Source organism: Myxocyprinus asiaticus, chromosome 7 (assembly GCF_019703515.2).
Source record: "Myxocyprinus asiaticus isolate MX2 ecotype Aquarium Trade chromosome 7, UBuf_Myxa_2, whole genome shotgun sequence".
NCBI lineage: Eukaryota > Metazoa > Chordata > Actinopteri > Cypriniformes > Catostomidae > Myxocyprinus > Myxocyprinus asiaticus.
Window position 1 is genome coordinate 2,077,924 of NC_059350.1, and position 24,734 is coordinate 2,102,657.

Below are 24,734 nucleotides of genomic sequence, written 5' to 3' on the forward strand. Positions count from 1 at the left end.
TATCTATATATATATATATATATATATATGTGTGTGTGTGTGTGTGCCTCTTAATAATTGTATATATATATATATATATATAATCTTTTTTTTTTTTACACATTTTGAATTTTGGGGGCATTTTTGTCACTTATAGTGGAATTTTTGCCCTGAGCTCCCCTTCATTTCTGACCTTGGAAATTTTTGTTAAGTTCATACCATCACTTCTTTTAGTTAGCTAATCCCAAACACTCTTAAAAGCCTTTATACTTAAAGACTTCTGCTTAAATGCTTGAAAGTAGTTTAAAAATATATAAATAGTAATAAAATAGTACCATAATTGTAGACAAGTATAAATAGTGAAAAAGTAAATTATTTAGTGCAGTATCCTTTGTAAAAGTGTTTATCCATGAAAAACAAAAAATGGGTGAATCTCATGAAAACTGTCAAGGAATGTCCCAAATGTAAAGGATTTTACATTTCAAAAAGTAAATATAGCCTTGCTTTCTACCTTACATTAAAATAGTCACAATTAATCTTAATGGTCTTTTATTTTTATTTGTTTGGGACTGTGATTCAATCAAATATTGGATATTTTTGGAACTGTAGCACTATTTTAGATATGTGCATTGTCCCAGGATAAGAATAAGACACATTATTCTATATCCTTCCCTTTCTCGTCATAAATTCATCTTTGTTCTGTTGATAAAGTTACATTCTCTCAGCTCCGAATCTGCTGAAGGTGGGAGCCACGGAGAAAGTGTTTGTGGAGGCGCAGGACTATGCTGGAGTAAATCTGAATGTTAAAATCTCAGTGAGAATCTCTCAAAGTAACGGCCGTGAACTGACGAGCACATCAGTCACTCTGACCGCCGACAAGAACTACCAGGAGCTGGTGGAGATCGAGGTGAGCGCTCTACTCACTTGTATAATAATATATGGTGTGTAAAATATTTGAGTTTGTTCAGCTCGTCATGTTGGCTGTATTGGGAAATCGTGGTCAAATGTAATGCAATACATTTCTTTAAACACAAACAAGCTAGACTGATGACACTTGAGGGGAAAACAGCCAACGAGCATAAATAGGAAATCCTTTAATTCTGCATCTCATGAAGTTGCTTGACAAAATGAACTGGACTCTAGACAAACAAGGACCAAAAGATAGTTTTGATTTGTTAAACATGTTTGGTCACTACATAATTTCCATAACATATGTGTATTGCATAGTTTGATGACATGTACTATTGGCACATACAATATATTGGTGTTTCTTTTCAAAGAGTGAATGACCAGTATGGGTTTTTCAGTGGCCGATACTGATATTTTTATGCAATATTTACTCAAATTTGCATAAACTTCTAAAGTAAAAACCTTGAAAACAGAAAGCGTTGACTGTCCATTGACAAATCTAATGGTAGAATTTGGAACTGACACAAGGGCAACGTAACACTTCGGTAAATTGGTCAAGCAAACACTGTTTTTGGCTGATGCAGATAATTGCAAAAATATCAGTGAATTAAATACAAATTTGTTAAAAACTGATAATCTAAACAAAGACTGAAATAAACACAAACCATTTCAATATTTATTTTGTGAAAATTATTTCCATATTTTTTTCAAGAATTAAGACTGTCCCACAGTTGTGCCGTCATTTCCACCACACCAAACAACTTTGCAATATGGCAATTTTATTTGAAAATTAAAAAATAAAAAAAATAAAAAATAAAAATCCTTTTTTTTTTATTTATTTTTTTTTTATTCATTTTAAAAATTAAACTCAATATAGAATTTGAGGTGGGAATTATTTTTATAAATTTCAGAAAAATTACCAAAACAACATAAATCTCCTGTGATGCATGTACATACACTGTTGGAAATTGTCAGTGGATAAATAATAAAAAAAAAAAAAAATAGTTTGAGTGAAAACATTTTTAACATTCCACAGTGCTAAAAGTCCCCACAGTTAAAACACACATTTAGATGTTTCTTAGACCAAAAGATAGATTTATGAACTCTGTGAATTATGAAGGACAATGTCTTCATATCCAAGCCTGCTGTTTATGTTTAGCGTGTTATTTCTCATTTGCCATTATTGTGTTCCTCTGCTGTTCCTGTAGATACCTGGTGATGCTTATGCCTTTGAGAAGGGAGTGAAGCAGTATGCATACCTGCAAGCCCAGTTTCCACAGAAGCTGCTGGAGAAACAGGTCATGGTGACCTTCCAATCCGGACACATATTTTTACAGACTGATAAGACCATATACACTCCAAATAGCATGGGTGTGTAACTTATACTTTTTGATCTCTTTTATTTTTGTTTTATTTAAAGGTGCACTCAGTAACTTTTGTCCTTGTGTCATCTTGGACTAACAGTGACACCTAGTGGCTTGGATGCAGCATCATTTAAAATAAGTAATTTTCAGTTTCAGATGCCATTGTAGAAATGTAGGGTTAGGTTAGGTTAGGGTTAAGTTAGGGTTAGTTTAGGTTAGGTTATGTTATGTTAGATTAGTGTTAGGTTAGTTTAGGTTAGGTTAGGTTAGGGTTAAAACAGGGTTAGGTTAGGTTATGTTAGATTAGTGTTAGGTTAGTTTAGGTTAGGTTAGGTTAGGGTTAAGACAGGGTTAGGTTAGGTTATGTTAGATTAGTGTTAGGTTAGTTTAGGGTTAAGTTAGGTTAGGTTAGGTTATGTTTGATTAGTGTTAGGTTAGTTTAGGTTAGGTTAGGTTAGGGTTAGGTTAGGGTTAGGTTAAGTTAGGTTAGGGTTAGGTTAGGTTAGGTTACTGTTAGGGTTAGGGTTAGGTTAGGTTATGTTTGATTAGTGTTAGTTTAGGTTAGGTTAGGGTTAAGTTAGGGTTAGGTTAGGGTTAAAACAGGGTTAGGTTAGGTTATGTTAGATTAGTGTTATGTTACTTTAGGTTAGGTTAGGTTAAGTTAGGGTTAGGTTAGGTTAGGTTAGGTTTGATTAGTGTTAGGTTAATTTAGGTTAGGTTAGGGTTAGGGTTAGTTTAGGTTATGTTAGATTAGTGTTAGGTTAGTTTAGGTTAGGGTTAAAACAGTTTTAGGTTAGGTTATGTTAGATTAGTGTTAGGTTAGTTTAGGTTAGGTTAGGGTTAAGACAGGGTTAGGTTAGGTTATGTTAGATTAGTGTTAGGTTAGTTTAGGTTAGGTTAGGTTAAGTTAGGGTTAAGTTAGGTTAGGTTAGGTTATGTTTGATTAGTGTAAGGTTAGTTTAGGTTAGGTTAGGTTAGGGTTAGGTTAGGGTTAGGTTAAGTTAGGTTAGGGTTAGGTTAGGTTAGGTTACTGTTAGGGTTAGGGTTAGGTTAGGTTATGTTTGATTAGTGTTAGTTTAGGTTAGGTTAGGGTTAAGTTAGGGTTAGGTTAGGGTTAAAACAGGGTTAGGTTAGGTTATGTTAGATTAGTGTTAGGTTACTTTAGGTTAGGTTAAGTTAGGGTTAGGTTAGGTTAGGTTAGGTTTGATTAGTGTTAGGTTAATTTAGGTTAGGTTAGTGTTAGGGTTAGTTTAGGTTATGTTAGATTAGTGTTAGGTTAGATTAGGTTAGGGTTAAAACAGTGTTAGGTTAGGTTATGTTAGATTAGTGTTAGGTTAGGTTAGGTTAGGTTAGGTTAGGTTAGGGTTAAGACAGGGTTAGGTTAGGTTATGTTAGATTAGTGTTAGGTTAGTTTAGGTTAAGTTAGGGTTAAGTTAGGTTAGGTTAGGTTATGTTTGATTAGTGTTAGGTTAGTTTAGGTTAGGTTAGGTTAGGGTTAGGTTAAGTTAGGTTAGGGTTAGGTTAGGTTAGGTTACTGTTAGGGTTAGGTTAGGTTATGTTTGATTAGTGTTAGGTTAGGTTAGGGTTAAGTTAGGGTTAGGTTAGGGTTAAAACAGGGTTAGGTTAGGTTATGTTAGATTAGTGTTAGGTTACTTTAGGTTAGGTTAGGTTAAGTTAGGGTTAGGTTAGGTTAGGTTATGTTTGATTAGTGTTAGGTTAATTTAGTTTAGGTTAGGGTTAGGGTTAGGTTAGGTTATGTTAGATTAGTGTTAGGTTAGATTAGGTTAGGGTTAAAACAGTGTTAGGTTAGGTTATGTTAGATTAGTGTTAGGTTAGTTTAGGTTAGGTTAGGTTAGGTTAGGGTTAAAACAGTGTTAGGTTAGGTTGTGTTAGATTAGTGTTAAGTTAGTTTAGGTTAGTTTAAGTTAGGGTTAGGTTAAGTTAAGTTAGGTTAGGGTTAGGTTAGGTTACTGTTAGGGTTAGGTTAGGTTAGGTTAGGTTAGATTAGTGTTAGGTTAGTTTAGGGTTAAGTTAGGGTTAGGTTATGGTTGGGTTGGGTTAGGTTAGTTTATGTTAGTTTATTGTTAGGTTAGGTTAGGTTAGGCTTAGGTGGGTTAGGGTTAGTATTCAGCCATGATTACTTTAATCAATGAGTGAAAGTGTCCAATAACAGGATTGTTACTGAGGTTAAGCGAGTAGTATTCTGCTGGTCATTTGATTCTTTGTGTGCTCCCTCTCCATGTACAATAAAACAGCTTTTATAAGGTTACTGATATGACTGGAATCTTCATTATAATGTGAGTGCTCATGATTTCCTCTAAATTTTGCAAAATTACAATTCATGTCTCGAGGAGTTAAACTTTTTTAATGAGGAAAATCTTACTGAATGCACCTTTAATGAAAATGATGCAGGTTTGCCTTCTAATATTTGAGATCTAAAGCAAAGCAACACATACATTTCCTCTCCTTCAGTTTATTACAGGGTGTTTTCAATGAGTCCCGGCATGATACAGCCTCTGGAAAGTGGAGTGAGAGTGGAGATCTTGGTAAATGTGTACTCTGAGTGTTTGTGTAATTGACCCTTCGCTAAGCCCCGCCTTAAAAGCACTTCTGACCAATTCTGTCTCAGCAGCTGTTGCCCTGAATGCCATCAGTCTGACAAGCATTTGCCTTTTTCCAATAAGAGCCTGTGGGAGTAATGTGTGTTTGAGTACTTTTAAATTGAATTTTATAAAAAAAAATATTCCAAATTAAAAAAAAAAATATATATATTTTTGCCGGGTCATTTGTAATAGTGACAAGTTACCCAGAGAGAAGAGCATGTTATGGATTAACTGTGTCACCCCTAATTCCCAAATAAACATAACATCTGCAACAACACCTACATTTGCTCCAAAGTAAATTAAAGCTAATAACTGAACATTAATTTAGTTATGTACTGATTCAAGTCATAATGAAAGCGATAGGAAATAAAGAGTGCACAGCAGCATAGTGAGTGTGTTATTACATTATAAACAGTAAACTAATGTTATTAGATGTGTAATTGCGATTAAATTAAGTTTTCTTTTTTCAAGTGATTAATAATCGTTTGCCTTGATTCCGATTCACAGTCTCCACAGTTTTTAATCAAATTACTGTGTAATTAAACCATTTCTTTTACAAATATCTTCAGATAAATATGCTTTACAGTGTCACTCTTCATACCAGCCCATGTAAAAATATGATCCATTCCGTTTATGAGAATATTTTGCCAAAAAAACGCATTGTTCATGGCAATCTCCCATTCATTCCAATGGGGAGTTCTGCAGAGCTGAGAAGGGTATAGCTGCAGGTATTGCTCCAAAAAGGGGTGTGAGCTCCAAATCGCCATTGTAGATATAGGAAGCCCCTAACCGTAACTGTGAGTGGAAGTGACGCCCCCTTTTCGAGTTGGCACAACCCCCTTTTGGAGTAATCCTGCCTTCTTTTGGAGGTCTCTGGCCTGCAGCTATACCTAATTGGGAGAGCTTGTCAGAGTGAGCAACTGTAACCGAATTGTGAAAATGCTACTTGTAATTTAGTTTTTAGCCAGGTTTGATTTTGAATCCCATAATTTTAATATTGTCTCAGAATTTTGGACCCCTAATGTATAAATTAGCATTTCTCGTTAAATTGTTTTGCTGTTTTTGTGTGTTCATGAGTGTTCAAATTTGTATTTGTGTTATTTATATTGTAAATGTAATTACCTGTACACTGGCGGCCAAAAGTTTGGAATAATGTACAGATTTTGCTGTTTTGGAAGGAAATTGGTACTTTAATTCACCAAAGTGGCATTCAACTGATCACAAAATATAGTCAGGACGTTACTGATGTAAAAAACAGCACCATCACTATTTGAAAAAAGTCATTTTTGATCAAATCTAGACAGCAGCCATCACTCCAACACCTTATCCTTGAGAAATCATGATAAATTGATCATTTGATACTAGAAAATCACTTGACATTATATCAAACACAGCTGGAAGCTATTTGGTTCATTAAATGAAGCTTAACATTGTCTTTGTGTTTGTTTTTGAGTTGCCACAGTATGCAATAGACTGGCATGTCTTAAGATCAATATTAGGTCAAAAATGGCAAAAAAGAAACAGCTTTCTCTAGAAACTCATCAGTCAATCATTGTTTTGAGGAATGAAGGCTATACAATGCTTGAAATTGCCAAAAACTGAAGATTTCATACAAAGGTGTACACTACAGTCTTCAAAGACAAAGAACAACTGGCTCTAACAAGGACAGAAAGAGATGTGGAAGACCAGATGTACAACTAAACAAGAGGATAAGTACATCAGAGTCTCTAGTTTGAGAAATAGACGCCTCACATGTCCTCAGCTGACAGCTTCATTGAATTCTACCCGCTCAACACCAGTTTCATGTACAACAGTAAAGAGAAGACTCAGGGGTGCAGGCCTTATGGGAAGAATTGCAAAGAAAAAGCCACTTTTGAAACAGAAAAACAAAAAGAAAAGGTTCGAGTGGGCAAAGAAACACAGACATTGGACAACAGATAATTGGAAAAGAGTGTTATGGATCTTAACCCCATTGAGCTTTTGTGGGATCAGTTAGACTGTAAGGTGTGTGAGAAGTGCCCAACAAGACAGACACATCTATGGCAAGTGCTACAGGAAGTGTGGGGTGAAATGTCACCTGAGTATCTGGACAAACTGGCAGCTAGAATAACAAGGATCTGCAAAGCTGTCATTGCTGCACGTGGAGGATTTTTTGATGAGAACTCTTTGAAGTAGTTTAAGAAGTTCTGAACATTTTTATCAAATTGTAAAAGTAATTTTTTTATGTTATTAATGTCCTGACTATACACTGTGATCAGTTGAATGCCACTTTGGTGAATAAAAGTACCAATTTCTTTCCATAAGAGCAAAATCTGTACATTATTCCAAACTTTTGGCCGCCAGTGTGTATCTGTCTGACATTTATGATGAAATCTATATGAAAATCTGGGACTTTTACAGACACCTGATGGCATCAGTCTTCAGACTAAATCTGTGTATCCCAAAGGAGGAATGACCTCAGGAACATTCAGCCTCACTGATCCAGCCAGGTGAGTGAGTGTGTGTGTGTGTGATGTCTATTCCAATACTTTGTATTTTTGGAAAATTTAATTAAAACCTAATATTGCAGAATAAGTTTATTGGCACTTTCCATGAATAATGAACCAATTTTTTTTTTTTAAGTAACTGATTATCTTATGATTTACCCCCTATTTAAAAATGAAAAATTACATAAAAATGTGACACCCAAGAAGGGAACCTTTGGACCCTTTTTACTGCATGGTGAGAAGACCAGTAAATAATCTCATTCTATTTTCAACATTTTTACACAATTTTAGTGTTATCAGCATTTCTTCAATCATTTGTTTACATACTGTATTTGTAACAATAAAAAAAAAAAAAAAAACCCATCTAACACAAATATATTTAACAACAGATAAATGTAAATATTCTAATTTTAAACTAAATAAATATATCTCAATATTTTTTGACCTATTGATGATGTTCAGTATATATCTCAGTAATTATGTATTTGCTCAGAAATGACTTATAAGTGTATATTTTAAATCATTTCAGAGCAAATACATAATTATTGAGATAAATATCGAATATCAGAGGAATCATCATGTCAACATCAAATTAAAAATGTTTAATGCATGAAGTAAAAATTTAGTTAAAAATAATAAAGTCATGTTTCCTTAGATTTTTCAGTATATAACCACAAGGAAAAATAATATTTAATTGATTTTATTTAGTTGCACCAATATAAAACAATACATAGGGATATAAAGCATTATTTACCTGCATATATTATTACCAATTTTTTTTTTGTGAATTATCAAAAAAGTTCACACTTATTTTTTGGAACCCAGTTAAATATTGTATAATACTGAATTATTACTGTGGGACTCAGTTGAGTTTATTATCATAATTTAGTTATTTTGTTTTATATTTATTTACTTTTTAAATGGTGTGGTTACTCACCTTAATCCGGGTGGTGGAGGACAAGTCTCAGTTGTCTCCGCTTCTGAGACCGTCAATCCGTGCATCTTATCACGTGACTCGTTGTGCATGACACCGCGGAGACTCACAGCATGTGGAGACTCATGCTACTCTCCACGATCCACGCACAACTTACCACACGCCCCATTGAGAGCGAGAACCACTAATCACAACCACGAGGAGGTTAACCCATGTGACTCTACCCTCCCTAGCAACCGGGACAATTTGGTTGCTTAGGAGACCTGGCTGGAGTCACTCAGCACACCCTGGATTCAAACTCGTGACTCCAGGTGTGATAGTCAGCGTCAATACTCGCTGAGATACCCAGACCCCCCCCCCCCCCGATAAATTAGTTCTGAAATATTATTATTACTTTATTTTGAGGATTCGATTTGTTTTATGAAATATTTCTGCCGTGTTTACTTCACCATCACCTGGAACTTTTATTTTGGCAGAACACTGAATGTGTAGAGTATTTGACACACTCCAAAAAAATTATTTTCTTACTGAGTATTTTTGTTTTGTTTTCCAGTAAAAATATCTAAGCATCCTTAAAATAAAAATAAAAAAATAAATAAATACTTGAGAAGCAGAATGGCACAAGATATTAACTCTTAAATATTAAATGGTTTGGTTTGTTTAAAACAAGAAAAAAACATTTTGCCATGGGTTAAGTAAAAGAAACTTGTTTTCATCAAGATGTTTTTTTTTGTTGTTGTTGTTGTTGTTTTTTTTTTTTACCCCTTTGGCAAATCGTTTCTCTCTCTCTCTCTCTCTCTCTCTGAAAACAAGACAAAATGTTTTTTTTTTTGTTTTGTTTTTTTTTTAAGGATATCTAGTCATTTATTTTCAGAATGATTAGACATTTTTACTGAAAAAATAAAATAAAAATTGCACTGCAGTATGATGTTCCTCATTACAAACCTGGTGAAATTATGTCATTTCCTTTTCTGTAATACTGTATCATTTTTAAATTTGTTTAATAACTTTTAGCGGTTAAAAATGTTGAAACAAGATTCACAGTATTGCCTAATTTTATATCACTAGTAAAAAAATCATATTATTCAATATATCGCAAGCCACAAACAATGTGTATTTCCCAAACTTTGGTATCAGGGTTGAAAAACTTGCAAACATTATCCCAAATAACTAGAACTAAAAAATAATAATAAATAAAATAAATAATAAATAAATATTCTCTGAAGGGTACGCAATCCCTTTCACTGAGCATTTGTGAAAAAGACAATTAAATGACTTTTCTTAAGTATTTCAAGCCCTTTTTTGTACCGTTTCATTAGTTCAGGGATGTGGAGAGTTGTGGCGTGGCACCAGAACAGTCCACAGAAGAACTTCTCCTGTGAGTTTGAGGTCAAAGAATATGGTAAGTATCTGTTGGGTCTCTGAGAGCTTTATAATAATGCACGTGTGATATTATCTATCCAGTGACATAATTTCAGGTTCTTTATTTTTTCTCTTGCAGTCCTACCCAGCTTTGAGGTCTCCTTAAAACCAAAAAACGCCTTTTTCTACGTCAACGATGACAGTCTATCAGTCGATATTGAGGCCAAGTAGAGTATTACACTTTTTTATAACAAAGAATTATGGCTGAATATGTGTTATATTTCTTAAATCAACATTTATTCAGAGAGATGTTAGAGCATTTATTCTGGTTGGTATCAATATATTGCCACATTATGTGTTCTATGTGCTTGTTCCCTGAAGGTATTTGTTTGGGGAGAAGCTTAATGGTCATGGATTTGTTGTATTTGGTGTGCTGACTGAAGATAAAGGGAAAATAAGTATACCAGGTTCCTTACAGAGAGTCACGGTACAACATACAAACCCACTTTTTTGTAATTTGTTTTTGAGATATGTATAATATATACAGTATACAGTATAGTTAGAGTGGACCCAGATTGTTGGTTGTGCATGTACTGTCAGATTTTTGATGGGATTGGAAGAGCGGAGCTGAAGAGGCAACACATCCTGGAGACTTTCCCAAATATTAAGCAGCTTGTTGGCCAATCACTGTTCATTGCAGTCAGTGTGTTAACCGATACCGGTAAGTACTACACCAAATGTTTGTAGCATAATTACAGAAAGCTGCCTGTCCAACTCTTCATAGGACTTAAAAACTTGAAGCAATGATAGCTTAACTGTTAAGTTAAATGAAAACATTTTTGTGTACTTTTATTCAATAAACAATTACGATAATGTGTTGGGTTGCCACTTGATGCACAATGTAAAAACCAATCCAGAGTAACTGATGAAATATTTGTAATTTTCCTTCCATTTGCATGCAGTGTTAATATAAAGCCCTATGTGTGTTAATAATAATGTAAATGTGTTTATTTCTGATCATAGTCACTTGTGTGTTTCAGGCAGTGAAATGGTGGAGGCCCAGAGAAGAGGCATTCAGATTGTGACATCGCCATATACAATCCACTTCAAAAGAACACCACAATTCTTCAAACCTGGAATGCCCTTTGATATCTCGGTACAAAACAAAAAAACTTAAGGGGAATTGTAGATAGTAACCACCTGTAAAATGGATTATATAGTAGTATAAAAACAATGTTGAATCCTCCACCAACTGCTTCTTTCAAAAACAACACCAAGGTTGTGGATTCAATTCCCATGGAACACAAGTCTTTATTGGAAATGTATACTCACAGTCAACTTTATTAGGTAAATTAATCCAGATACCAGTCAGGAGCTTCAGTTAATGTTTACATCAAGCATTAGAATGGGGGAAACATTTATCTCAGTGACTTCCACCGTGGCATGATTGTTGGTGCCAGACGGGCTGGTTTGAGTATTTCTGGGATTTTCACACACAACAGTCTCTAGAATTTACTCAGAATGGTGCCAAAAACAAAAAACATCCAGTGAGCGGCAGTTCTGCGGATGGAAACGCCTTGTTGATGAGAGAGGTCAACAGAGAATGGCCAAACTGATTCGAGCTAACAGAAAATCTACAGTAACTCAGATAACCACTCTGTACAATTGTAGTGAGCAGAACAGCATCTCAGAATGCACAACATGTCGAACCTAGAGGAGGATGGGCTACAACAACAGAAAATCATGTCGGGTTCCACTTCTGTCAGCCAAAAACAGAAAACTGAAGGCTGCCGCACACCGGACGAGAAGCACCATGCCACATCTCGTCGGAGCTAGAACACTGTACAGGTATCAAACACAGGGCACGTTGATGTGGTTCAGGTGGCAGACAGTACACACAAAAGGTTTTTCCCTTCGATAAGAATGAACAAGGCTAGAGTAAATAATATATGCCCATTGATAATGATCTGGGTCGAATTTAATTGAAAATATGCCAGTTGCACTCAGTGGCGTGGCAGAAATTTTGCTGCCTCTGGAGTCATAGGTGGGTGCTGCCGACAGACGCCAAGTGGCGGTGTGCGTGCATTCATAGAAAACAATTGTTTCAAATTTTAGAACGCACCATGTCGCCCACCAGAAGCGTCCGGTGTGCAACCCCCTTGAGGCTGCAGTGGGCCTACCATCTGTGTACCTCAGAAGAAATCGAGATCCATCAGACCAGACTATGTTTTTCCAGTCTTTAACTGTCCAGTTTTGGTAAGCCTGTGCCCACTGCAGCCTCAGCTTTCTGTTCTTGGCTGACAGAAGTGGAACCCGAAGTGGTCTTCTGCTGTTGTAGCCCATCCGCTTCAAGGATTGACGTGTTGTGCATTCTGAGATGTTATTCTGCTCACCACAATTGTACAAAGGGGTCATCTGAGTTACTGTAGCCTTTCTGTCAGCTCGAACCAGTCTGGCCATTCTCCATTGACCTCTCTCGTCAATAAGGCGTTTCCGTCCACAGAACTGACGCTCACTGGATGTTTTTAGTTTCTGGCACCATTCTGAGTAAACTCAAGGGACTGTTGCGCATGATAATCCCAGGAGTTCAGTAGTTACCCTGCTGAAAAGACAAGTTTAACCAGTATGCCATTCCCATACTGGTCTAAGCTGGTTAGTGCTGGTTTGGTGCTGGTCTAGCTGGTGAAACTCGTTAACCAGCATGGTCTTTCTGATGAAGCTGGTTAAGCTAATTTAAAAGTCTGGTGGGGTCACCAGCATACCAGCATTCCATGCTGGGGGACCATCACCCAAAACATAACATAAGCTGGTGACCAGCAATGCTGGTCTTTTCAGCAGAGTATAGAAATACCCAAACAGGCCCATCTGGAACCAACAATCATGCCACGCTCCTTATCACTGAGATCACATTTTTTTTCCTTATTCTGGTGGTTGATCTGAACTTTACCTGAAGGTCCTGACCCGTATCCGCTTGATTTTATGCACTGCAGCCAGACAGTTGGCTGATTAGATAATCTCATGTATAAGTAGGTGTACAGGTTTACCTAATAAAGTGGTCGGTGAGTGTTTAACTTGAATGCATTTTTAATTCCCTTTGGGTAAAAAGTGTATAAATAGTATATTTATTTCCTTTTTTTTTTTTTTTTTTTTTTGCTAAAGGTTTATGTGACAGAACCTGACCAGACACCTGCTGACAGAGTAGAAGTGGAGGTCAACCCTGGAGGGATCAGAGTTCAAACAAAATCCAATGGCATCGCAAAAGCTACCATAAATTCTCAGGGAGGAATTTCTACACTGGAGATCACTGTAAGAAGATAATCAAATCAGAGCTTGAGGGAACAGTCACGCAACTGATGTTGAACTAGCTGTTTATTTGTGTATAAAAAAACTTCAACAGAAAATACTTTTTTTTTTTTTCAGGCAATGACCAAAGACCCTCGATTAAGCAATGAACAGCAGGCAGTGAAGAGGATGACCGCTCAAGCCTACATGCCCAAAGGTGGCTCCAACAACTACCTTCACATTGGCATTGATGCTGCAGAACTTGAGATTGGTGATCAAATGAAAGTCAACCTGAACCTGGGAAGAAACCCTGAAGTCAGAGAGCAAGATTTCACCTACATGGTAAGTGACAGTCAAATCGTGTTTTCATAAAATGATAATATTAAAGGAATAGTTCACCAAAATAAAAATTCTATCATCATTTGTATAGCTTTGCATTGCATTAATCTCATGTATAAATGAATGTTATGAATGCTTAAAAATCCTTTTACTCATCTATCTCTGTCTTATATTTTCAGATCATAAGTAAAGGACAGATTGTGAATGCTGACAGGTTTAGGAGAAGAGGACAATCCCTTGTGACTCTGTCTCTACCTGTAACCAAAGACATGCTGCCCTCCTTCCGCTTTATTGCTTATTACCATGTGGGCTCATCTGAGGTGGTGTCTGACTCAGTCTGGGTAGATGTGAAGGACACATGTATGGGGACGGTGAGTCACGAAATGATGGTCTTGATGATCTTTCATATTTCTTGGTCATACAATACCATGCATCAATGTTGGTTTACATACAAATCACTGTGTTGTCTGATCCATCTTTTGTTATCTACCAGCTTAAAGTGGAAGTTCAGAATGGAGTGAATATCTACGAACCAGGTCAAGTGTTTAGTCTGAAAGTAACAGGAGACCCTGGGGCAAAGGTCGGGCTGGTGGCTGTGGATAAAGGTGTTTATGTCCTCAACAACAAGAACAGACTTACTCAAACAAAGGTTTGTGGATCAGAATAGAAACTGAAAAGAGGCGTCATTTTCTACATTTGTGTACATGTACATGTACAGTATTTACTGTATTTAGCAGCTTTTATTAGGAATGCATTATGAGCAATGCAGCTGGTTGTGCATGCAGAAAGGCCAGCTAGAAGAGCATTACAGTAGTCCAGTCTAGAGGTTACAAAAGCCTGGACAAGAATAAATTAATGGATCACTAGTCCGTCATTTTTCTTATCTGACGGTAATGATATTTCTCTTTGTCAGATCTGGGATGTTGTTGAGACTCAAGACACTGGCTGCACGGCTGGAAGTGGGAAAGACAGTATGCAGGTTTTCAGTGATGCTGGTCTGCTGTTTGAGTCCAGCACTGCTGGAGGCACCAGTGTCAGAACAGGTAATTGCTTGATTTATCTGATATGTTTAAAATGATCATTTGATGTACAGACTTCACTCTCATAACTAGGGATGATGCAAGATTGTCAGCTAGTCCTTCATCAGTTTATCTAGATTTTTTTTTTCTCCTAATTTTTAAACATCTTTAGTGGCAGTGCTTTAAAGGGGATGAATCAAGAGACACTACTTCTCAGGTAGTCAGCATGGTTAAACCCACTGTAAAAAGTGCCGTCTAAATCCAACCCCTTAAAAGCAAATGCTACAGCCATCAAAGCACCAATGACTATTCTTTTTAGAAATGCAGTGCTCGATTATGATATGGTGATATGTGCATCCCTACTCATAACCTGAAGATGAATAAATCTTTAATGAATCTCAGTAACTGTACTGATATGGTAATGCTCTGTTCTAGAACCAGTGTGTCCCTCTCCATCTCGTAGAAAACGACGAGAAACTATAATGAACCTCTGGGAGTCTCTAGGTAAGAAGGAAGTTTGCAAAAATAATAATAATGTTTGTAATGACTTCTATTTAGCATGCAATTTTTGTTTGCTTTTCTGAGCATTGTAAACACATACAGTGACCCCAAAAAGTACACTTATATCCCATTTAAAAATATATGAATGTCATTGCATTATAAAACATTGTATATTTGCGTAATGGGAATGGCCTCAATGTATTTGTAATTATGTAGCTCACAAAATGACAAATCAGACAACCACATTTGGATATATGTTTGGTTTTTCAATGCTTTTAATCAGTCCTCTCGGTCTCATTTCTCCCTCTAGTGAAGAAGTACTCTGGCCTTGAGAAGGACTGCTGTATGGATGGAATGAAGAATATGGTTGATTTGATATATAGCTGTGAATATCGAGCACGATTCATTGTGGATGGAAATGAATGCAAACAGGCTTTCCTGCACTGCTGCAGCGAGATGACCAAACGCAATGAAGAGTCGGCTAATGTGGCCGAACTGACTTTAGCTCGCTGTAAGGGCATTCTCAACAATTTTACACAAATTATAATACTACAATAAATTTGTTTAGAGTCAGATCCTGATGGTGTGTCTTGAGCAGAGTTCTTCAAATGGGCTGTTCTTACAATTATAGTACCATAAAAACAAATTGGCATTTTGTATTTACATGGGCAGTTCCTTCGCTACGCTCCACCCCCCCTCCCCCAGTTACTTTTACTAAGTCTGACAAGCTTTACAGGACTTCCCATACGAATGAATTTGAGATATTTTATTTATTTATTTATTTTTGTTGAAATGTGCTCATAAAGTGGTATGACCTGCATGTTATTCTTAAAAGAACTTCAAGCTTTAAAAATGCAGCTTGAGACATCTGTGTTGTGTTCTATTTGTTGCACTTTCTTGCGTTTGGTCCAAACAGCCCCTAATTCCCTCTCAAATTTTCCATATACAAACACACAGAACTTCCATGGATTTGCATAAGAAATTAGCAAAAGCTTGACACTATGGCAGACGGCAACAGTTTCCAAGATGGGATTGGTCATTATGTTGTACGGCGGAGCTTAAGGAATTGTCATTTGGAGTAGAGCACAACAGTCTGGTTCCGGAAGTAAAAATCCCATTCATTTTCTCTACAGGCGAATACGATAACTTATAAATCTTTAAAGACTGACCTACAGTGAGCTCCGAGGTTGGTAATCGATGTTATGTACTTCTTCTGAAGCCATCAGTCCACGTTATTTCAACTTCATTTTTCAAAAACTTGTTAGATAGCAGAATTTTTAGTGAAGAACAACACAACCTGTGAATCCTGAAGAGAAATGATCCACCAATCAGAGAACTGTGGCGAACAAAGAGCACCAAAAGAGCTCTGCAGCGACCGCCCACTTCCATGATGCACTGTGATTGATGCAATTTTGCGCTCTATAAAGTTGGGTTAATAAATACCTCGCTTATCAGTACAGCTATGTTTTGTGCCGTAAATGACTCACACTTTGACCCACAGGTGAAAACGAAGAGTTCATGAATTCTGATGACATCGTGTCACGAACGCTCTTCCCTGAAAGTTGGCTTTGGGAGGAAGTGATGTTGCCCAACTGTCCGTCAACAAACCTTAACTGGTGAGAGTGACTTGCAGTTTCCCACTGATAAAGCTCAGTGAAAACATGATTTTCATTTTCCAATAGCCAGAGATATTCCTGTTTTAGTGAAAAACTATTTTATTCTTTTTCTTTCAGTCAAACAACATCTCTTCCCAGAGATAGACTGCAACTGAAAGACTCCATCACCACCTGGGAAATCACAGCCATCAGCCTGTCCAAGACCCATGGTACTGACTGTTGTTATAAACAGAGAAGACCAGAGGTTGTGTTCAGTCAAAATTAAGCTATTAAGTAAATTGAAAAATGCCAAATTGAGCATGTTGCAATCAGCATGTTGACAAGGGTAGCATTGTTCTAGGCAGACACATTATTTCCTGCTTTTTTCAATGAGAAGCAGCCCTTTCTTTTTTTTTTCTCTCTCTACACAGGTATCTGTGTGGCTGATGTTCATGAGATGAAAGTGGTGAAGGAATTCTTTATTGACCTAAAGGTTCCATATTCAGCCGTACGTAATGAGCAAATTGAAATCAAGGCCATTATCCACAACTTGTACAACAAAAGAATAAAGGTGAGACTTTGTATGACTGCGTATCAATATTATTATTATCAGCCTTCCTTTCTATAAAGGTCAATTCTTTTATCTACCTTTCAAAACTGGGAAATAGGCCAAAAATGTTATTTAAATTTATCTTCATAGGTACGCGTGGAACTGAAAGAAACCAAGGACATCTGCAGTTTAGCCAGCAGGAAAGGGAGGTTCCAAACCTTAGTGATGGTAGAAGCGAAATCATCCTATTCGGTTTCTTTTGTTATCGTCCCACTTGCTTTAGAACGACATGCCATAGAGGTGAAGGCAGCTGCCTCAGTACAAGTGAGCGACGGAGTGAAGAAAGATCTACTGGTGGTGGTGAGACCCTCAAACCATTTTGATAAGATTATATATGTATATTTGGGCCTTTACCAAACCCCTTAATTAGAAAGGGCTGTCCACATATTTCTGGCCCAGACCAATCACACTGCGAATTCTGTGACAGTAGGTCAAAAGTTCTGCTGCTGAAATTGATTTGTGTTTACCGAAAATCAAATCACTTTTGTTTTTTTGTTTTTTACATATTGAAAAGACCAGCACTGTTGTATTTTCAATGTATCTCGGTCCCTGGCATGGTCGCTGTTGTGTAGGTGTCATCACCAGGCTACTTACTTAGCTTGACCAGAAAGACTGTCTTGGACAACCCGCTTCACTCAAAAGAACATGCTGGATGAACAGCATGGCTTTTTGCTAGCTAATTGCATAGATACAGTATTGGAGTGTGTAGTGGTGTAGTGGACTAAAGCACTGAAATGATAAGCGGAAGGTTGTTGGTTCAATCCCCACAGCCATCACCACTGTGTCCTTGAGCAAGGCACTTAACTCCAGGTTGCTCCAGGGGGATTGTCCCTGTAATAAGGGCACTGTAAGTCACTTTGGATAAAAGTGTCTGCCAAATGCATAAATGTAAATACAGTATGGAAATTCATGTTTATCTAAGATGGGCTTTTCATCTGAGTAATGTCTTTCTGTTATGTACTACTTTTACAGCCTCACTCACTCACTTACATACTTCCTGTTTCTCTGGTAGGCTGAAGGTGTTTTGACTAAACTTGGGAAAAATCTGCAATTAACTCCATCTAAGAAAGGTAAGAGACTTCCAGAAAAACACAAACAAAATACACACTGCACTGCAAAAAAAATATCCTTTTCTTAATCAGTATTTTTGTCTTTTTTTTTTCTAGTAAACAAACAAAACAAAACAAAAACAAGAAAAGAAAAATTAAGATATTTTCTCTGAAAATAAGTCTTATTATTAGGGCTGTTAATTTAGAGTGGTTAATTATATAAAGAATAATCTGTTAAAAAATAAATGCAATTAATCATGCCTCCTGACCCATACATAAATACCATGATAAAAGAATGTACTGTATTTTCCTGCCCTCGGACAAATTCAAGCTTGAAGTACATGTAACATTGTGTTTTTACGAGCCACAGCTGGAACAGAATGCATAGTTCGAGACGCGATTTTCACAGTGTCAACTCCTTATATACACTCACTTAGTAGTCCATCTGTCTATCTATCTGTCTGTCTGTCTGTCTATGATGATCGATCTATCTGTCTGCCTGTCTGTCTGTCTATGATGATCAATCTATCTGTCTGCCTGTCTGTCTGTCTATGATGATCAATCTATCTGTCTGTCTGCCTGTCTGTCTATGATGATCAATCTATCTGTCTGTCTGTCTGTCTATGATGATCAATCTATCTGTCTGTCTGTCTGTCTATTATGATCGATCTATCTGTCTGTCTGTCTGTCTGTCTATGATGATCGATCTATCTGTCTGCCTTTCTGTCTGTCTATGATGATCGATCTATCTGTCTGTCTGTCTGTCTATGATGATCGATCTATCTGTCTATCTGTCTGTCTGTCTATGATGATCGATCTATCTGTCTGTCTGTCTGTCTATGATGATCAATCTATCTGTCTGTCTGTCTGTCTATGTTGATCAATCTATCTGTCTGTCTGTCTGTCTGTCTGTCTATGATGATCAATCTGTCTGTCTGTCTGTCTATGATGATCTGTCTGTCTATCTGTCCATCTGTCTATCTATCTATCTGTCTGTCTGTCTGTCTGTCTGTCTGTCTGTCTGTGATGATAGATACGTATATCTGTCTGTCTGTGTGTGATGATCTATCTATCTGTCTGTTTGTCTATGATGATCTATCTATCTGTCTGTCTGTCTGTCTGTCTGTCTGTCTGTCTATGATGATCAATCTGTCTGTCTGTCTGTCTGTCTGTCTATGATGATCTATCTGTCTCTCTGTCTATCATCATCTGTCTGTCTGTCATCTGCCTGTCTGTCTACCTATCTATCTATCTATCTATCTATCTGTCTGTCTGTCTGTCTGTTTTTTGTCTGTCTTCCATCTTTCTGTCTGTCTGTTTGTCTGTCTATCATCGTCTGTCTGTCTGTCATCTGCCTGTCTGTCTACTTATCTCTCTCTCCCTCTATATCTATCTATAGATTTACATTATTATGTATTATTTCTATTTAATTATCTTTATTTGAAGTACTTTTAGCAAATTCTGATTTATGTGATTAATTTGATTAATCGAGAATTTCATTAAATTAACTGTATTAATATATCAATTGACAGACCTACTTATTATCTTTCACAACTTTGCTTCTCAAGAAAAAATTTTTTTTTAAGGATGTTTCCATATTCATTTTGGGATTTATATATATATATTGATTAACGAATCTATGTTTGCAGTGTGGTCCAAGTCACTCAGGAATAATAAATCCTGGATAGTTCAGTGGTCCTTTATCATTATAAGTGAATCATGAATTTACAGTTGTTGTCTCTCTGGAACAGGTGGTCAACATGTGGAGGTGATCAAGAGCCTCATACTAGAGGATCAGGTGCCTAACACACCTGCGAGCACGTATATAACTGCAATAGGTGATTCTCCTGACATAAGTTTGTAACATTATTCAGTAGTATGTCTGTTTTACCAGTTTGTAAATGGCTTTGTGTGCAGGAGAGCAGATCAGTATAACAGTTGAGAAAGCTATCAGTGGTGCAGCCATGGGTTCTCTGATTTACCAGCCTGGTGGATGTGGAGAGCAGAACATGGCAGGCCTAACGATGCCCGTCATAGCAACACATTACCTGGACCAAACCGATCAGTGGCACACAGTGCAGGCTGGGCTGAGACAGACAGCTCTACTCTATATCACAAGGGGTACAGTAAACACAACTTTACCAAATGCGTTATCAAAGCTTGATCAATGTTGATTCTATTGATAAGGATTTAGAATGAATGAAGCAAAATTGCAGCTGAACTTGACAGCCAACGATCAACATTAATTTCTGTTGTATTAAAAAGAGCACTAGCCTGGACAAATTTTGGCATTAAAGTGATTTCTTGCCATCTGAAACTCATTTGACTTTCTCTCTTCTGTGGAACACAAACAAAGTTTTTTTTATTTTTTATTTTTATGGAGATTCGTTTATATCCATATAATGTAAGTCAATGGATAATTAATAAAATAAGTCAATAAAAATAATCCATATCCACTCTAGTGGTTTAATTCATGTCTTCTGAAGCTGAGAAACAAAGTAAAAACTCTTTTCACCAAAATGCGTCACTTCCACCCAGCTCTCCTATCGATGTTCATGAGAAAAGCTCATTCATACATTCTCGTGCTTGGTGTGCATGCATGCCTAAAGTTTTATCATTAACATGTGAGCGTGCATTGGAGAGCTGGGCGTAATGAAGCATTCTGGTTAATAAGAACTGAATTTTTGCTTTGTTTCACACCCAAATTGATTGTATCTCTTAAGAAGACAGTGACTGAACCACCTGAGTCATGTAGATTAGTTTACATGATGTCTTTATGTCCTTTTCGGAGCTTGTAAGTGTTGAACTCCATTGACTTGTATGTGTGGATAATGACAGCTGAGAGATAAACTCTTTGTTTGTGTTTCGAAAGAAAGTTATACTAGTTTGAGACAGCATAAGTGTGAGTAAATGATGAGAATTATAATTTAGAGTGAACTATAGCTTTTTTCAAACAAAATACTCACAAACTGTTTCACAAACATATGTTCACCTGATTGTATTAATCAATGAGTAGGTTACAATCAAGAGCTGGCGTATCGTAAAGATGATGGGTCCTATGCAGCATATATCACACGACCAAGCAGCACCTGGTAACTTTCTCTCTCCTCAGTTTCCTTTAGACATCTCACCATGATCATGACTCTAATGTTCTCCATTCTTCTGAAGGTTGACGGCATATGTTGCTAAAGTATTTGCCATGGCCAATAACATCATCAACATAAACCAGAATGTGATCTGCAGCGCCATCAACTGGCTTGTACTGAACAAACAGTCAGCTGATGGAATTTTCAGAGAAGATGCTCCTGTAATATCTGGATGGATGACTGTGAGTTTTCATGATTTTTCAGATTACTTTGTGTTTTTATTTCCCTTTCTCTTTATTATGTCCATGTAAAGCACTTTTACCATTGTATATGAAGTGTGCAATGGAAATGTGTTTATAAGTAAACTTGTCTTCCCTTGCTCTTTGACACAACTGTAGCTAAATAATCATTAGACTACAACAAAACGCAATAGCAGTACTTACAGTAACTAAGCATTTATTTGAATAATTGAAATGAACATGCATTTTATTGTCTTAGCCTGTTACATTTTTCAAGTCTTTCTTGTGCTTTAACTATGATACCAATTTGACATCACAGGGAAACGTTCATGGGCAAGATACAGAAGCCTCAATGACGGCATTTGTGCTTATTGCTCTGCAAGAGGGAAGGGGCATTTGTGCCGGCAGTGTTTCTGTGAGTCCGCTTTCATTGAACTAAAAATAATGTATGTTTTACAATATTCTAGCCTCTCAATCTATGCAATTCTTCACTGTAATACGAGTTCTTTCTTATTTCTCCCTTTAGAGTCTTGACAATAGCATATATAAAGCCACTACATACCTAAGATCTCGATTACATCATCTGACGAATCCATATGCTGTTGCCATGGCATCTTATGCTCTGTCCCATGAAAACGCATTTGACAAACAGGTCCTGTTAAGTAAAGCCTCTGCAGGTAAAGAATACTTAATGAATCGAACCTGTTCAACCGAAATGTCTTTCTGACTGTCAGCATTGAATGCTTCTTTTTCTCTCGGCTCAATGCTGCATCTATATCAACATATCAACATTAGCATCTGTTGGTGTTATCAAGATTTATGTTGCAGTTTGTAAATATGTAATTTTCTTATTTGTTATCTGCCAATTATTCTAATTTCAGAAAGCATCACATTTTCAAATCCTTTATTATTATTGTTTTACATGTTCAGAATGATTTTTTTGTGTGACACACTTGATTTACATGCTTAAATGTCCCTGTAAAATGTGGATGTTTGTCTTTGTATTTTATCCCGTATAGATGGCAGTAACTGGCCTGTTGCTGGAAGCATTTACTTTACTTTGGAAGCTTCAGCTTATGCACTCCTGGCTCTCGTAAAGGCCAAAGACTTTCAGACAGCAGCTCCTATTGTAAACTGGCTCAACAACCAGAGGCAAAGCAGTGGAGGATATGGCACTACTCAGGTACAGTATGTACAAACTAGAGTGGCACAGTTAATCAAATTCAAATCAATAGTACAGCATGGCATAGTGCAATTTAGCAAAATTGCAAAAGGCTGCTATTTAATCAAGTACATAGTTTGCATGTGCTGCATGCTTCAAAATGAAGGGGTCATCGCTCTGTGTCGTCTGCTACACAAACCTCATTATGTAGTGTTTTTACCAATATATTTTAGACAGTCAGAGTTTGTATAGTCTTGGCCGTGTTTATTACATTAAAATGTTTTGACAGTTGGAGTTTAAATGGTGCGCAACAGTCTGGTTCCGGAAGTAAAAATCCCATTTTTTTTTTTTCCATAGACAAATTGATTTTCAACGATAACTTTTAAGCATTTAAAGACAGACCTGTGAGCTCGAGGTTGTTCACTGATGGTATGCTCCCGTTGAAGCCATCAGTCTGTGTGTAACATGTAGGCAGGCTGACTGAAGACACAGGAGCAGACAAAGACGATGAAGTGTGAGTGTGGCAGGGCAGAGGGCGGGGCCGGGTTGTGATTCCGCACACCCGGCCTCTAATTGGGCTGATAAGCCCGAGAAGGATAAAGGCCGACTGGAGACGGCAGTGCGGCAGAGATAGAGTAACGGACAGCTGTCCAACACCTGTGTGTGTGTGTTGCACTGCCATCTCCAGTCGGTCGGAATCACGACCCAGCCCCGACCTCCGCCCTGCCACAGTGAGATCCCAAGTGCAGTTTATTTACATGAAGAGTGATATATCCAAAACCGTGAATCCAAAAACAAACATAAACAACTTGACACAACGTTACATTAACACAATATTTGACAGCAGACAATGGGAAACATGAGGGCTTAAATACATGAACATGGGTAACTACAAGACAGAGACAACCAGTGACAAGACTAAACTAATAAACATGATAACAAGGCAATGAAACAAGAACCAATGATAAAACAGAACTGATAACAAGACTCATAAACATAGACCATTGAAGAGACAGGACTTATAAACATAGTGGAACAAGAGGGTCACGTGACAGTATCATGATAAGGAACCAATAAGAACAAAACACATGAAAACATGGCAGGAACTGGAAATCACATGACAGGAACAAGGAACTTAGTATTCAAAATAAAAGACATGAACAAAAACACACGAAACAAAATAAAATACAGATGCTTCACCAATGTTAGCTATACAGTAGGTGGCGTTATTTCAACTTCATTCTTTAAAAATGTGTTTGTTAGCAGAATTCCTAGTGAACAACTTCATTAGCCATGGTGCAGCAGAGAAATATCCACCAATCACAAAACAAACAAGCCCGGAAGCGACTGCCTACTCCCAGGAGCACTGTGAATGACGCAGATGCGTCGGTCTCATTTCACCCTCAAATTACTTAAATATTTGTATACAGTATATCAGAATATTTTGCAATAAGTGTAAAGTGTATTGTTTCTATACTTATAATCAACAAGCTAAAATCAATAGTTTCACATTTGATTGCATAATTCGCAATGGTTCATGTGATTGTAGTCCGTGCCCTTGTGAAAAACAGTAAGTACACAGTCTTGTACCTATGTCTTTTTGTCTGATTTTCAAAAACGTTTTTGCTTCAAAACAAAGCTTGTAATGTTGTTGTGATTCACCTCGGAGCTAGTTGGTTTGGTTCATGGCTTAGAACTCTTTTAGGAATGATTTTATGAAATCCCTATGGAAAAAAATGAATGGAAAAAATAATTACGGAACCCAAGTGGCTAAAAAAAAAAGTGGGCGGGCACAGTTGCGCTTTATAGTGTTGGCCGTGTTTGTTACATTAAAATATTCTGACAGTTGGAATTTGTATAGACTTGGCTCATTTGAACATTCCGTCAGTGTATATGGTTTTTGAGTTAAAGGGGACCTATTATGCAAAATTCACTTTTACATGGTGTTTGAACATAAATATGAGTCGGCAGTGTGTGTACACAATCACCTACAATGTTAAAAATCCACCCGCTCTTCTTTCTTATATTTCTATTAATCAAAAACAGTGTCTCAAAATGACTGGTTTTCATATCCGCTCTAAAGTGACATCACTTTAGAGCAGGCCACGCCCACGACTGGTGACGGACTCCACCTATTATAACAGATCCTCCCCTGAGTGATCGACACACAGTCCGCCATTTTTTTCCACGCTGGAGCAGCTTCGGTGAGAAGAAT

The 24,734-nt window shown here is 37.0% G+C and overlaps 1 protein-coding gene across 1 annotated transcript in view; it reads left to right on the forward strand.

Moving 5' to 3' along the window:
* The window catches only part of LOC127443531 (complement C3-like), a 35,865-nt gene that overhangs the window by 230 nt on the left and 10,901 nt on the right, over positions 1 to 24,734 (forward strand). Inside the window, exons 2-29 of the mRNA XM_051702220.1 lie at positions 691 to 886; positions 2,097 to 2,259; positions 4,725 to 4,798; positions 7,256 to 7,344; positions 9,595 to 9,677; positions 9,777 to 9,864; positions 10,019 to 10,124; positions 10,238 to 10,358; positions 10,678 to 10,793; positions 12,797 to 12,943; positions 13,058 to 13,261; positions 13,438 to 13,629; positions 13,752 to 13,907; positions 14,172 to 14,301; positions 14,713 to 14,781; positions 15,089 to 15,289; positions 16,280 to 16,394; positions 16,512 to 16,603; positions 16,805 to 16,944; positions 17,074 to 17,283; positions 17,996 to 18,053; positions 19,784 to 19,870; positions 19,950 to 20,153; positions 21,049 to 21,124; positions 21,201 to 21,360; positions 21,677 to 21,772; positions 21,884 to 22,034; positions 22,377 to 22,540. Of these exons, the coding sequence (XP_051558180.1) occupies positions 691 to 886; positions 2,097 to 2,259; positions 4,725 to 4,798; positions 7,256 to 7,344; positions 9,595 to 9,677; positions 9,777 to 9,864; positions 10,019 to 10,124; positions 10,238 to 10,358; positions 10,678 to 10,793; positions 12,797 to 12,943; positions 13,058 to 13,261; positions 13,438 to 13,629; positions 13,752 to 13,907; positions 14,172 to 14,301; positions 14,713 to 14,781; positions 15,089 to 15,289; positions 16,280 to 16,394; positions 16,512 to 16,603; positions 16,805 to 16,944; positions 17,074 to 17,283; positions 17,996 to 18,053; positions 19,784 to 19,870; positions 19,950 to 20,153; positions 21,049 to 21,124; positions 21,201 to 21,360; positions 21,677 to 21,772; positions 21,884 to 22,034; positions 22,377 to 22,540 (3,688 nt within the window). The remainder of the gene's footprint in view (positions 1 to 690; positions 887 to 2,096; positions 2,260 to 4,724; positions 4,799 to 7,255; positions 7,345 to 9,594; positions 9,678 to 9,776; positions 9,865 to 10,018; positions 10,125 to 10,237; positions 10,359 to 10,677; positions 10,794 to 12,796; positions 12,944 to 13,057; positions 13,262 to 13,437; positions 13,630 to 13,751; positions 13,908 to 14,171; positions 14,302 to 14,712; positions 14,782 to 15,088; positions 15,290 to 16,279; positions 16,395 to 16,511; positions 16,604 to 16,804; positions 16,945 to 17,073; positions 17,284 to 17,995; positions 18,054 to 19,783; positions 19,871 to 19,949; positions 20,154 to 21,048; positions 21,125 to 21,200; positions 21,361 to 21,676; positions 21,773 to 21,883; positions 22,035 to 22,376; positions 22,541 to 24,734) is intronic.